The sequence below is a fragment of the Melopsittacus undulatus genome, chromosome 1, assembly GCF_012275295.1.
Source record: "Melopsittacus undulatus isolate bMelUnd1 chromosome 1, bMelUnd1.mat.Z, whole genome shotgun sequence".
In the NCBI taxonomy this organism is placed as follows: Eukaryota; Metazoa; Chordata; class Aves; order Psittaciformes; family Psittaculidae; genus Melopsittacus; species Melopsittacus undulatus.
Window position 1 is genome coordinate 84,962,303 of NC_047527.1, and position 14,279 is coordinate 84,976,581.

Below are 14,279 nucleotides of genomic sequence, written 5' to 3' on the forward strand. Positions count from 1 at the left end.
GGTGATTGCATTTAGCACATCTCATTGGTTAAATGTCAGTATCACTGTCATTCGGCAGATGCAAAGTGCTTGCAAGCACAGTCTTTCATCAAGGTTTGAACTGGCAAGATTTGACTTATTGGTCAGTCGTTTGTGTGAACTTGAATTTTACCATGACTTCATTCAGAGATAGACAATTGCAAGCTCAGGAAGACTCTCATCAGAACTTTAAGCCAAAATATTTAATTTTGCTGTAAGAGTTGTAGAGCACTTCACTTCAGTTAGCTTCCTTTTAAATAATTTGATGCTTTAAAACTAGTCTGTTTTTTAGTCAGCAAAACAGATGTTCATCTGAGTATTCAAAATATTCCCAGCATCTTTTGTGAAAGTGAAGTTGTTATAGAAGTTTCTTTTTTTTGGAAAGTCTTTCTTTGTAAACTTTATGTTGCTATAAATTATCCACATAACTTTAACCATATAACTATGAACATTTATCTTTATATATTCATTATTTTAAGAAAATTTCTTTTGGCAGGACATGTTTCTCAGTTTCCCATTGACTCTCAAAATGGAAATATTTTAGTTGTGGAAAGTTTAGCATTTGAATTGTAGAACAAAGTATGTTATAAGCCTGTTGTGTGGCTGGGCACACAAGATTTTATGCACATAAATTGGCATCATAAATTTGACTTGCAAGTTGTGAAGATGAAGTTATTCTGTTATTAGAGATCTTGCCACAAAATGTCATCCTTAAAGCAGTCAACTGGTCTCACTCTGTGGTTGTGCATACCTTTTTATTCAGTTAAGTTTCAGACTTCAGATGGAATAAGAAGTGTCAATAGCCATAGCTTGTGTTATGTATAAAACAAAAATCCCCGAATAAAACCAAACCAAAACTGCAAAAGCTCTATTCCTGCTGGCATATTCTCACAGGTACAAGTTAACATTGAAGTAAGAGAGTAAAGCAATGGCCCAACCCAGCCAAATATAAGATGTATCGAAGTGTAAGGGATCACTTTCAGAAATAATGGGCAGGGAGAAGTGGAGGACAGTCAGATGCTGAAGCTTGATTTCACTTGTGCAAGCACAACTTCTGCCCCAAGCTAACATGAATTTTGCCAGCAGACATGGGGCTATCTTACATAAGGAAGAAACAGGGTCAGTGTTCGAACAATTTCTCTAATATATTAGACACAAATAAGCTTTTCATTAATGTTAGTCAGAACCGGTGGGTTTTTTACAGTCTTATTTATCATGGCTGGTTAAAGGAAATTCCCAACCTGCGTTTCAGCCTTAAGCTTGCCTGTGTGTCTTGTAACCCAGTGGAGAACACTGACTCATGAGGTCCATAAAAAAGCACTGACTGTTCTGGCTGTTCTTTCACCACCCCAGAAAGTGAATAACTGCTGTTTTCTAAAATATTTTTGGGCCTTGCAGCTGCTGCCCATTCTTTCGCCTTGTCTTTTTCTTACCCACTTCTCTCTTCTCTGCCCTCACTCTCCTTTCCTTAGCCTGATCTCCTGCTGCTGCTTTTTCCATGCCCATCATCTCTGGCTCTAGAAAGACTTCTCTGCAGCCAGGGAGAAGTGGTTATCTCAGGATTCACGTATTGCTTCTCCAACTCCAACAGTGCTGACAAGTCTTACTCACTAGGAGATGGTGCTTTAGGGCAATTCAGTGTTTCCTGTACCATTTGTGATGCTTGGGCTGCTAGTGGTGTCAACAAGGGAGAAGGTGAAACCACTCAGAGGTATGAAAGTAAATGACAGCATCAGAGCTCTCCTCCAACTATTTAGTTATGATTTGGATAATTGTCTGTCTTTAGAAATAGAGACAAGCTCTGATTACCTTATAGAAGGGTTAGGCCTGTGTATGTGAAAAGAGAGGTGATGATGGTGAACACTTCTCTTTTAATGCTTACCTTTTGTATTTCTCCTTGTTCAACCCCCCAGGTGCATGGCATCGTTCGTCGGTCTAGTTCTTTTAATACAGGCCGGATTGAACATCTCTATAAGAACCCACAGGCTCATATTGAAGGAAGTAAGACTTTGTTTTATATTTAAGGTGACTTCGGGTTTTGTTGGTTTTTTGGGGCAAGGGGTTTGGGTTTTAGTCTGCGGTGTGTGTTGGTGCTGAAAGATGTGCTGGAGCAGGAAGGGAATCCCAGTACCTAAGTGTTAGTAACAAGTAGTTACTTTTAAGCTGTGCTTGATTTAGGATTGGTTATTTAAAACAAACAAACAAGTAAAAAAAACACACTTGAGAGCTAAGCTTTCCTTTTCTCTGCTTGTGTTAGCTAGCTGCTCTATCTCAGAAAGGAAATGATGACTGTATCTGATGAAAATGTGATACAAAACATAGATATTCTTGTGTGTGAGAGTTACTAAGAGGGGGAAATATGAAAGGGGCCTGTAAGGATGCTGGGGAAGGACTCTTCATTAGGGACTGTAGTGACAGGACAAGGGGTAACGGGTTAAAATGTAAACAGGGGAAGTTTAAATTGGATATAAGGAGGAAGTTCTTTACTGTAAGGGTGGTGAGGCACTGGAATGGGTTGTCCAACGAAGTTGTGAATGCTCCATCCCTGGAGGTGTTCAAGGCTTGGTTGGACAGAGCCTTGGGTGACATGGTTTAGTGTGAGATGCCCCTGCCCGTGGCAGGGGTGTTGGAACTAGATGATCTTAAGGTCCTTTCCAACCCTAACTATTCTATGATTCTATAAGGAATTGTGTGAAAATGCTGAGACAGTTCACACATACCTAGGCAGTAGCAATTAGAAAATGGCTGAGTCTGCAAAAAGCTACAGGAGGTTAAAAACTGAGCTATCAGAATAGTAAAATGTGGGAGGTTTTGAGGCAGTTATCTTAAGTACTCCACTTCTGTATCCTCATGAGTTTCTTAGTGCCTCATGAAGGTGAAGGCTTGGGGACAGCCTGCATGACAGCATGAATATGACATGGTTACTTCCTACTGATGACAGGAAGAATGCATCTTCTGAATTTCTGCACTCAAGGAAATTAATACTTTTTTTTTTGAAGGAAAGGCCTTGTTTTTGGAAATCAGCTAACAATTTACTATATTCTGTTACTGACGATAATTTTGAAAGCTAAAATTATTGCCTTCAGTGTACACTTTGCAGAAATTGTTTTGAATACTTTAAGAAGGTTAACTGGTCACTTGATGAGAAGCTCAAATGTTGGACGGCTCCAGTTCAGCAGGATTGAGCATTTTAGCAAGCATATAGTTCTCTAAAGTATTCATGTTTTATAGACTTGTACAGAATGACACTGTCCTAAATAGTCCAAATTAAGTTATTATTAACACTAAATATCTCTATGCAGTCTCATGTATTTTGAAGTCTGCTTCTCCCATGGTTGAACAGAGCCTAATTTTATCAAATTGTAAGATATGATGCTACTTTTAGAGTTCACTTGATCTTTGCTTGTAATTAAAAACAAAACAACCGAAAACTGTGGATAGTTGCTATTTACTGCACATTGCTCCTTAAAATATCTGGTTGAGAGAGAGGTAAAATTGAATAAAATATCTTGGTGAAGAATACTGAAATCTGTGCTTCTGTCAAGGACTATGCAAGAACTGTGTTTCCTATGACTTGTATTCAGGGTTTACAAGGTAATATCAAGCAAGAGAAATCAAATAGGAACTGTACATTGTGAAGACCATCGTGTGACTGTGAAAAGTGATTTGAAAAGGCAATGTAGATCATGAGAAATATGTAAATGAACATTTAAGGAAAGGTATGGAATAAAGGAAAAGAAAGCAGACCTTAAATGTTTTTCCTCACTTTTTATCTAATTTTCGTTAACTGAGGAATGCAGCCATATGAATGGGAAGGAGGAGGGGGAATTGGACTAGGAATCTCAGGAAAAGCTGCTCCATGGAAACTGTTTGGAAACAATGGGTTTCCAGCCAGTACTGGAGGAAGCAAAGAAGCAATAGTGGTTGATGTGAGCAAACCCTAATTTTGTCTTTGCTGTATGTGTTCTTCCCATGAGGAACTGATTACACAGTGCACAATGATGATCTTCGTAGACAGTGAACCTCTTTATACAAAAAAAAATATAGTAGGGAGAACAAGAAGGAAAACAAGCTGTTTCCTGAAGCAAGCCTTTCAGCTATTGCTTTCTAAGGAGGTTTATAGATTGGATAATATTGCTGAGCCCCAAAGGTTTTGACATTTAATCTGTGTTTATAAATCTTTGTACCAAATAAACCCCATTTCTAGGAAGTCTTTCCACTTAGCCTATTACTCCTGAAGGATCTCTTATTCATCGGTCAGAAAATGAGCAAAGTCTCATGTCCTGCTCCCATTCAAAAAAGCCCTTTTGGACAAGAATCTTTAAAAACTTGATTGTAGACCAAAATGGGTATTCCCCTTTGAGACCTTTACATTTAAGGTAATCATTTAAGGGTATTTCTGATGCTTGGCTTTGTTGGCAGCCCACCTTCCCCTGGGAAGCTCTGAGGCTACTCTCTGGCCTGGGGATGGTGGCAGAACTGAATGTCTCTGGTGTAGGAAGAGAGAGCCTGACTGTCTTTCCTGCTCAGCTTCTGCTCAGGCTGGAGAGGAACCAGTTGCTCTTTCAGACCCTAAGGCTCCTACAGAGCTGCTGCTGCTCCCTGGACCTCTTAGATCAATGTCATCTGCTCCATGCTCTCTGGAAGGATGGCTAAGCTGGCAGGGTGATTTTGTTTAACTCCCAGCCAAGGTTAGCAGCAGCAGAAGAGGGTCTCCTGTTGCCTAGGGGAAGCTTTCTTTTCTGGTACAGAAAAGGTAGTGCATTTGAGTTCTTCCCTGCTCCCACCAGCTCAGAGAGTTCTTGAAAAAGGTGGTAACTGCCATCAGAGAAATAGGTTAGGTAGTGCTTGCTCTGCATGTCTATTTAGCATTGTAAGAAAAATGTAGCAGTTTTTAAGGTGGTCTGGACACCAACAGTATTAAAGATTGCAGGTTAAAACCAATATCAGAATAGTTTTATCCTGTAACCATTTGGGATCTTGTGCATGCTGTGGCCCATGCATTCATGTGGGCCCGTGCATGTGGTTTCATGCATTGAATTTCATTTTGAAAGCAGGACAGCTGCGTTCCATACAAGTAGAAATGAAGTGTTATACCAGTGCAGTTTGTATAGGACTGATGGCAGTAATGAAGGCAGCCCCCACCATGGATAATCGATGTGTATGCACAAAAGGGGTCATAACCTGCTTGCCAGCATTCATACTTAATCACAGTTATCTCTTTTTTGAAAGAGTTGCACTACCATTCCCTTACCTGTCACAGCTTCATCTGGGTCTTGAAGACCTTTCAGAACTGTCCGTTTTCAAGCAATGCAGATGTAAAAGCAAATTTGAAGAATACACTGTGACCTGCTGTGCTGTGTCATTTTATCAACCTGAGGAGCCTCAAGCACATGTTAAATAGGAATGTGTAGAGCTGAGCATCCGAGAACTGTGTGATCTGTATTTCCTTGCTGCCTTAAACTGTTAAAAACAACAAAAAAAAGTGTACCATAAGAGAAGCTGGTCTTAAGCTCTTACCTACTTTTTCACACACAGATTGGAAAGTAACTTAGGAAAGAATAAATAACAGTTCTGTGACTGACTTACCTAACCCGATTTGACATTTTCCTGTGTAGTATCATGAAGTATGTTTCATTGACATTTACAATGTTCTCTGAAATTAGTTTTTGGTGTTTATTGATATTTTTAAATGGGAAAACAATAGTAATAAATGCAGCACATAGTACTGTAATGTTACTTTAATGTTCTTTAATGTTCATCTTGTAGTTGTATCAGACATTTTTGTTGTGTTGTGAAACTTTACAGTAAGGAACATAAACATGTATGATATTGTGGGAAGGAGGAGAAAGCTATTGGAGTATGCTTAATTGATTAAAAGTCTTTGTGAGTGATATTAGAAACCTTAAAATAATGTGAGGGTTTGTGGCTGAAATTCTGTATATGGCATTGTTCTAATTTATACTACCTGAGTTAATGGAGTGTAAACTGTTAAAGAAATGTAAGTGCTGCTAGGTAAATTGGATTATTGAAAAGAGAATTTGAAATGGTAGTTATTATTTCTGCAAGGAAATGTATTTTGTGCTTAAAGCACGGAAAAACAACAAGCAAAACTTTGTTCAGCTGGTGATCTTTTAACTTTTTCCAGTAATTGTTTACTTGGATTTTAAACCTGGAATAGCATTTGGACCAAGAATTGCCATACTGTTCTGGGACTAAAGTGTATTAACTCTGTGTTCTTAAACTCTGAAGACATGAAGCTGCACTACGGTGATCTTACAGACAGCACCTGCCTGGTGAAGATCATTAATGAAGTCAAACCGACTGAGATATACAACCTGGGAGCTCAGAGCCATGTCAAGGTGAGTAGCTTCTAGCACTGAGAATTACCAATATGCATTGGCAGTGGCATACTGCTTTAATTATTTTAGACTGCAGCATTCGTAGCTGCTTTAACGACTGCTAACTTTAGCAGGTAAACACTGCCTTAAATCCAGATAGTTGTTTGCTGCAGTGCTGAATTACTGTATGAGTCTTACTCCTAAAAATATATTAAGATGTCGGATTAAGTAAGGCTAAGTTGTCATTATCAACAAAATCCACAGGTTTAAGAATCTGATTTTAGTACCATTGGAACAACTTTTGTTGTGGAGTTGGCTGCTGACCAGTCCTAGTGGAGAAGTTTTTTAGTATTGTTAGGTCAAATGGTTCTTAGAATCACATTATTCTGTTTGCATTAAAATCAATACATGTACCAGAGTGTATCACTTCTAGAAGGGCTTCACCTATACCAGTTTTCATTCAGGTGGTATTCTTTGAAAGATTGACCAACAAATAGAGAAAACAGCTTTGCTCCTACTAGTGGTATTATAAAATTTCTGTATTTTTGGTTGGCAAAGAGTTACAGAAACTGAAACTGAAAGCTGAAGATGGGTAACGTGACCCTAGCAAGCCTGGTGCATCATAAGGAAAAAATGAACAATAACAGAGAGGGTAACTTTAGTTTGTATTTTACATATGTTAAGCTATATTGCTGTCTCGTGGAAAAGCTTGGTTTGTTAACAGGTGATCTCTGTTTACTTGCAAAAACCTTGATCATGCCTCGATTCATGATTACAAGCTGAAACTGATGACCAGGCAGCAAATTCTCTTTAAAATAAATAGTGTGTGAGTCTTATCTCCTGTCCTTATTGCATGTGATATGAAAGTATTCTTAACTGGTAATTATCTGATTTCTGCATGTTAAGCATTAGTCTGGTTTGGTTTGTTGGCTGAGGAACAGCAGTATAAGAGCAAGGCTGCATGAGTCCAAGGGCAGCTTTGGTCCAGATGGCAATGGAAGTGCTGCTTTGCAGAGAGAAACCTGAGCCAGCAAACCCTGCTGGGTATTTGCAGTCCACAACTAAATGTTCCATCATTTCTTTTCTTGAACAAGTGCATTGGATAACAATCTACAGGGAAAATACTTGTGTCCCTTAGGTGGGGTTAGCATGTTACTAGTATTCTAGTCCCGACCTATCTCCATGTGGCTGCTGCAGCTGCTAACAGCTCAAATCACAGTGCTCCACTGGGAGGGCATAAAGGGATGGTGGTGATGCTGCTATAGGTTCTTGCATGACATTGCAAGAGTTCTGGGAAAGTTTATTCCTCAAGTATCTCACTGCATGAACATTTTGAACCAGTGCAGATCAGACATTGAGTCTTGGCTTTTGGAGATCTTGTGTGCCTTAGGGATATAATGAGCACAGTGAGGAGCCATCAAAATGGATCTCTTAGAAGTTAGCCAGAATGTGGCAGCCCAATAGTTAGGCAATGTTTGCAGTCCTACTGGAAATCTAGACAGACTTCTGGAGGGCGTGCTTATTATGCTTCCTAGCATTTCCAGTAATACTTCTGCTCTTACAGCTGAGGAGAGAATCTAGGCGCCCCAAGTCTGTTGACTGAGGTGATTGGGGAACTTGGCTGTAGTATTTTAAGTTGGGCTTAAAAGCAGTTCGACAGTGCATTTTGAAAAAATTCCCAGTGTTAGACAAGGGAATAGAGCTTGGTGATCTGTTGGGGGTAAATGTCTTCAGCAGGTATCTGAACAACTTTTACCACTTTGGTATATAAACTTACTGGCTTTGCCTTTGTGCATCGTGTTTAGGGAAGGAGGGAAAAGAAATTCTAATCTTAGCTTGCTTCACATTCTGGTGACTTTGAACCAGTGACGTGTTCAGTATTTTTTGGTGGTGTTTGCGTTGGCTTGTGTTTATGCAGAATAAAGTTTTCTATCACTCTCACTTCCAGTTAGTTTATGTGAGCCGTGCTGAAATGAAGGAAAATAAAATAATAGGAAGTTGGGCTGGTTTCCTGTAGGAAACCAATGAAGATGAAATTGGTTCTTGGAATGAGCCCACAGTAGTCTGGGAAATACTGTCAGAGAAGACGTTTTTCTGAATCATAAATAGTGAGGACTATGACTCATAAAGTAGGTCACTGAGAGGCTGATCTGATCTTGTTCGTGAAAGAAAGTGAGAGAAGACTTAAACTTGCTCCTTATTAAAAACAGTAAACTTAAGAGAATGATATCATCAGTAGGAACAAATTATCCAGTGTGTGTTCCTGTCTGTTTTGGTAAGAAACAGGGATTAGCTCTTTGCACTGGAGCTTTTCTATTGGATGTTCAGAAAACAGTAGCACATTCACTTCAGAGTTACTAAGTAAACAGTTTAGCCTCATTTTTTCTCTCCAGTCTTTACATGTCCTGCTGCTTTGGCTTTTGGTGCTTTGGGAATCCAGCGTGTTGACTATGATTTGCCATTACTGTGTATCAGCAGCATGCAAATTGCTTAGTTTAAATTGTGGTGCGTAACTCTATACTCATATACTTCTATCTGTTGAATGTCTTGAAAAACAATTATCCAGATGTTAGGTAGGCTAAAATTATATTAGAGTCTCTTCTTGCACAGTATTTCAGTAGATGCACACACACACACACACACACACACAGAGATGTGAACTTGTAACTATTTTTTTTTTCTGAAGGAAAAGTGATCTCATCAGTATTTGACTGACCTGTAAGATTTTTTTGAGTTCTGTTGAACTGGTGAAGGTGGTAAATATTTTTTAATAAATTTCTGAAGCAAAAAGGCAGTGCAACATTAGTAAAAGACTACTTGCTTTCAGCACTTGAAACTGATTGCACTTAGCAGTTAAACATAATAGGACTGAAGAAACAGCTCCAGTTGTATGGCTATTGCTGTCATAGCGGTCATGTAAATAGCCTAGTAAATTTGGGTGTAGTGCAGATAGCCACAATTGTCTAGTTTACTTCTTTAAATCTTATTGTGTAGTAGAAAGTTATTTTGTCTACTTAATGCTGGCATTTGTTGCCAGAAATTTTATAGCACATGTATTTTATGAGTTCTTAGGGGATATTAAAGTTCTATTTAGTTTTAAGTTCTTATAGACATGTGGGTGCTTAGAATCTCATGGGAATTAAGTTTAAGAAGCAAAGCCTAACTGAAAGATGAAATGTGAAAATCAAGGGGCTCTTTTCATATAACCCCTCATTTGACTAAATATCCCTTTACACTTGTCTACTGAATTCAGCTTTATGTTCTCTATTTCTGCTTCTGTTTTTCTGTGCTCTCCAAAGAGAAGGCCCTCAGTCCTGGGGGCCTTTTCACTCTTTACCAATGCTGGCAAAATTGAAGACCTTACTTCTTTCTGATTATTTTTTGGTTTTACCCACATCAAATACTGATTCCTAATGGCTGTGAACCAAACATGTTATGAACTACTACTTAATTTCATCACTGTACCTGTTAATGTGACTGTCTGTTTTCACACTGCATGGAGAGTGAAATGGCAGCAGGGAAGATGAATAAATAAAAGAAATGTCAACAACATCTTCAGAGCGCATGGACTAAAATTCCACCTTATGTAAAAACCTGTGGCTCTGCAGCATCCTAAAGTTATAGATTGCATGCTGGGCAGCAGGAAATTGGGATTGTTGCAGGGAGAAGAAATTTGAAGTAACACAATCAGGAGTTATAGTATAAACTTATCAGAATCACAGAATGGTTGAAGGTTGGAAGGGACCTCTGGAGAGTGTGTAGTCCTAGCTCCTTACGCAAAGAAGAGTCAGCTAGAGCAAGTTGCAAAGAACCTTGTCCATTGAAGTTTTAAGTAGGATAGAGACTCCGTAGCCTCCCTGAACAATCTGTTCCTTCATCTTTGCAGTTCCATCACCCTCACGGTAAAAAAGCCACACCGCATACCACCACAAAGTTTTGCATATTTGTTTTAATTGCATTTCCTGTACTTCATTTCTTGCCCTTCTCTTCACCTCCTGTCACTGGCTGCCACAGAGAAGAGTCTGTCTGGGTCATCTTTATTCTTCCCAACACCCATCAGGAATTTTTACACACATCACTCAGAGCCCCGTATGAGCCTTCTCCAGGCAAACAAACACAGCTCTAAACAGCCCTTCACATAACAGATGCTCAAATCTTTCAGCCCACTGTGGGACTGTTATGTCTGTACATAATTCTGATAGCCTAGAATTCACAGTGCTGTCACCACTCAGTACTGTAGAGGCAAAAGATCACCTTCCTGCTCTTCTGGTGACACTTAATGCAGCTGAAGGTGCTGTTGGATGTTGCCAACAGAGAGTGTTCATAGATCTGGAGGCCCGAGAGCAGCCTCCCTTGGGACCTGCACTGCAGATACCCCCTCAGGCCTACATCAGAGCTTGTCCTGCAGAACTGTATGGATGACATAGCATAACTGCTCTGTTCCGTTCTGTTCCATTCTATTCTGTTCCATTCCCTGCACTCACGAGGAGTTGTACAAGGATGTGACTGTTATTTACCTGAAATACCAAGGGGTTTTCAGCATCAGAAACGCTTTCAAAGACACAAATCAGACACAAATGAGGTTACAGGTGGAAAGATTATTTTATTTATTTATAAATCAAGATTTTGTTTTTTATTTATCTCCATTGAGTTGAGTTAATTTCAGTCTAGTTTAGCTTAGATCCTATTTCCTCTTCCTGAATCTGTCAGAGCCGGTGCTCACAAGCCTTAAGCCGATGCACACGCGTAGCCAGCAGCAGGCTGACACATCCTTCAGTTTATGTGGAAAAAGGCCTCCCTTGCAGCGTGAGAGAGGAAGGCTGGGGCAGGAGTGGTGCCGTGGTGGGGCAAGAGCAATGGAAGAGCCCAGCCAGAAAGGGCCAGGGCAGACCTGACTCGAGGTGGTGCTCAGTGCTACAGAGGACAGCAGCAAGTCTCGGGGCCACGCAGGGGCCACCCTGGGAGTGCTGAAGGCTGCCTCCCCCCGGATGCAGGGCACGAGGGCCAGCTGCGTGGAGCATGAGCCGCTGCCTTTGGGCCACAGTGACCCAAAGGAGCCCCGTGAAGGGGCTGTGCTTGGCTGCAGATGAGGCAAAAAGCCCCGGGGACACCTGCTAGTCCAGCCTGGGGGCAAAAAAGCCTTCCCCCCCCCCAAGCTGCAGGACACGAGGGGCCACCTTCGTGGTGCATGAGCACCAGGTGATAACCCAGAGCACCAGGACCAGAGGAGCCCTGACAAGTGGTCGTGCTCAGTGCTCAGAGGAAGGCAAAAAACCCCGGGGCCAGTGCCAGTCTGCCCCGGGGGAAAATTCCTTCCTGACCCCAGCGCTGGGGATCGGCTACTCCCTGAGCATGGCAGCAAGACCTGCTCCTGGTCCACGGGCTGGTTATGCCAGCAAGGGGACACTGGCCCTGCCTTTTCTGCCTCCACCTGGAGCCATCTCAGGGGCTTCCCACAACAGCAAAATGCTGCTGGCCTCATCTAGCCTGGGAGCAAGAACCCTTCCAGTGCCTGGCACTGCGGCTCCAAAGCACTGATGGAGGTCACTGGCCTTATACTGCCCAGGGCATTGTGGTGCTGTCTTGGTGCTTGCTGGCACTATGACACACAGGTGAGGGGGGGCTCTGCAGCCCTGCCCAGTGCAGCCCTGCTGCTGCTGCTCCTCTCCGTTATGCAAAGAGGTTTCCTTTCTGTAACTGTGATTTTACCAATAGATGCTTTTCTGAAATATGAAGGCTTAAAGCTTGTCTGCAGGATTTTTTGGTTTCAGGTCAATTGTATGAAAGGATGGTAAACAATCCAGTGGACACAAACCCCCGAATTACAGTGCAGTCATCTGGTAGCATCTTTAGCCCTCACTTCATTCTTTCTAGCATCTCCTTTACTGTGGCAATGTAAAACTGGTATGCAACTCAGTGTGACCCTGAGGCACAGTCAACAGGGGTTCACAAAAGGAAAGTCCTGGGTAGATAATTTGAGATCCTTCTGTGATAAGGTCACCTGTCTGGTGAGTGAAGGTGTGGTGGTGGATCTTGCTTTTCCAGGTTTCTGAGAGGCTTTTGGTACCGTCCCTGCCTTCTGGACACATTGTCCAGCTGTGAGATGAACAGACACATGGTGCACTGAGTGAAGAGCTGTCTGAATGGCAGGGCTCGGAGGGTTGTAGTGAATGGGGCTACATCTGGCAACTGTGGTGTTCCTCAGGGATCAATTCTAGGTCTTGTTCTGTTCAATCTTCTTATCAGTGATCTGGATACAGGAGTTGAATGTGTCATTGGCGAGTTTGCTGATGATGTTAAGCTGGGAGGTGCTGCTGACTCTTGAGGGACAAGAGGACTTGCAGAGGGTTGTGGACAGACTGGAGCGTCGGGCAATCCTCAGTGACGTGAAACCAAACAAGAGCAGATGCTGAATTCTACACCCAGGATGGAGGAATGCCAACCACGAGTGTAAACTGGGAGAGGGGCAGCTGGAGAGCAGCCCTGCAGAAAGGGATCTGAAGGTGCTGGCTGGCAGTGGGCTCAGTGTAAGCCAGCAATGTGCCCTGGCAGCCAAGAGGGCAAACTGCATCCTGAGGTGCATCCCACCCAGTACGACCTGCCACTTAGAAGAGGTGATTTTCCTGCTGGAATCAGTGCTGGTGCAGGCTCACCTTGAGTACTGGGTGCAGTTCTAGGCCCTAGCATTTAAGAAGAACAGAAAGGTCCTGGAATGCATCCAGAGGAGGGCAACAAAGCTGGTGACAGGGCTGGAAGGCCTGTGCTGTGAGGAGCAGCTGAGGACACTGGGTTTGTCTGCTTTGGAGGAAAGGAGGCTGAGAGGTGATGTCATTGCCCTCTATAGCTCTTCTCAAGGAGTGGAAATGGAGAGAGAGGTGCTGATTTCTTCTCACTGGCATCCAGTGATAGGACGCATGATTTTCATTGTCATGGTAGTTATGAATTTGTAATTGTAATTATGCTACTTACTTACATGGTAACTGTGTGCTTAACTAGTTTGGTTCTGATTCTGCAATACTTCCTTTTGGGAAAAGGGTGGGGGTTTTTTTGTTTGTTTTTTTTTTTGGGGGGGAAGGTTGTTTGGGTATTTCTGGTTTTGGTTTTTGTTTTTTTTTAAATTTGGTACAATCTTGCTTATATAAAACTGCAGGTTAAATAATTCAAGGAATTAATTGTAAAACTTTTCTAGTATTGTGTTAGTTGGAAGGCTTAGAATTGTGTATCACAACTTCCATAGTAAATGTTTTATATACTGTATCTCATGGTTGCTCTATAGATTGTTGTGCTGTTACATTATTGCACAGGTTTTAATCTTATGAATGTCACAGAATTTTGCAGCTTCTGAGAAAATTGGTGGATTTTTTGTGTGTGTGTTTTATAAAACAAGAAGTTTGGCTGTTGGCATATTAACAGCACTCTGAGATGCAGTAAGACTTAACTCGTACACAAAAATAGCCCTAACAAACCTTAATTTTATGGAGTTAGATAATTTTATTGTTATGCTTTATAGAATATTTTATGTCTCACAATGATATCGAATGTCTCAAGATGATATCAAATTACCTCTAATTTATCATATAGGGTATTTTATTTTATTAGCCAAACAGCAAGTTTCCAAACCTGATTTGTGCTATAAAAGACTAAGTACAGAACCTGCTGCCCTAGCTTACATCTGATTAGTGTATGATCCCTGTATGGGCCTGTGGTACTGTGTTCTATGGCATGCTTGGATACCTGTTCATTTTCCTTCATCTGTTTACTGGTGGTGGCATCTTGCAACCTCAGCCTTATGAACATAATATCACTACAAAATTTTTATACAAACCAGTAAATTCTTTATTTGCACAGTGCTTCACATGATGGTGTCTTGGTCCTTAGCCAGTGCGATTAGGTGCACTGCCTTAATTACAAAAGTATATA

The 14,279-nt window shown here is 41.3% G+C and overlaps 1 protein-coding gene across 1 annotated transcript in view; it reads left to right on the plus strand.

Moving 5' to 3' along the window:
* Window positions 1-14,279, plus strand: part of GMDS (GDP-mannose 4,6-dehydratase) — a 413,709-nt gene that overhangs the window by 63,401 nt on the left and 336,029 nt on the right. The window contains exons 3-4 of the mRNA XM_031049754.2: window positions 1,932-2,019; window positions 6,271-6,380. Coding sequence (XP_030905614.2) covers window positions 1,932-2,019; window positions 6,271-6,380 — 198 coding nt within the window. The remainder of the gene's footprint in view (window positions 1-1,931; window positions 2,020-6,270; window positions 6,381-14,279) is intronic.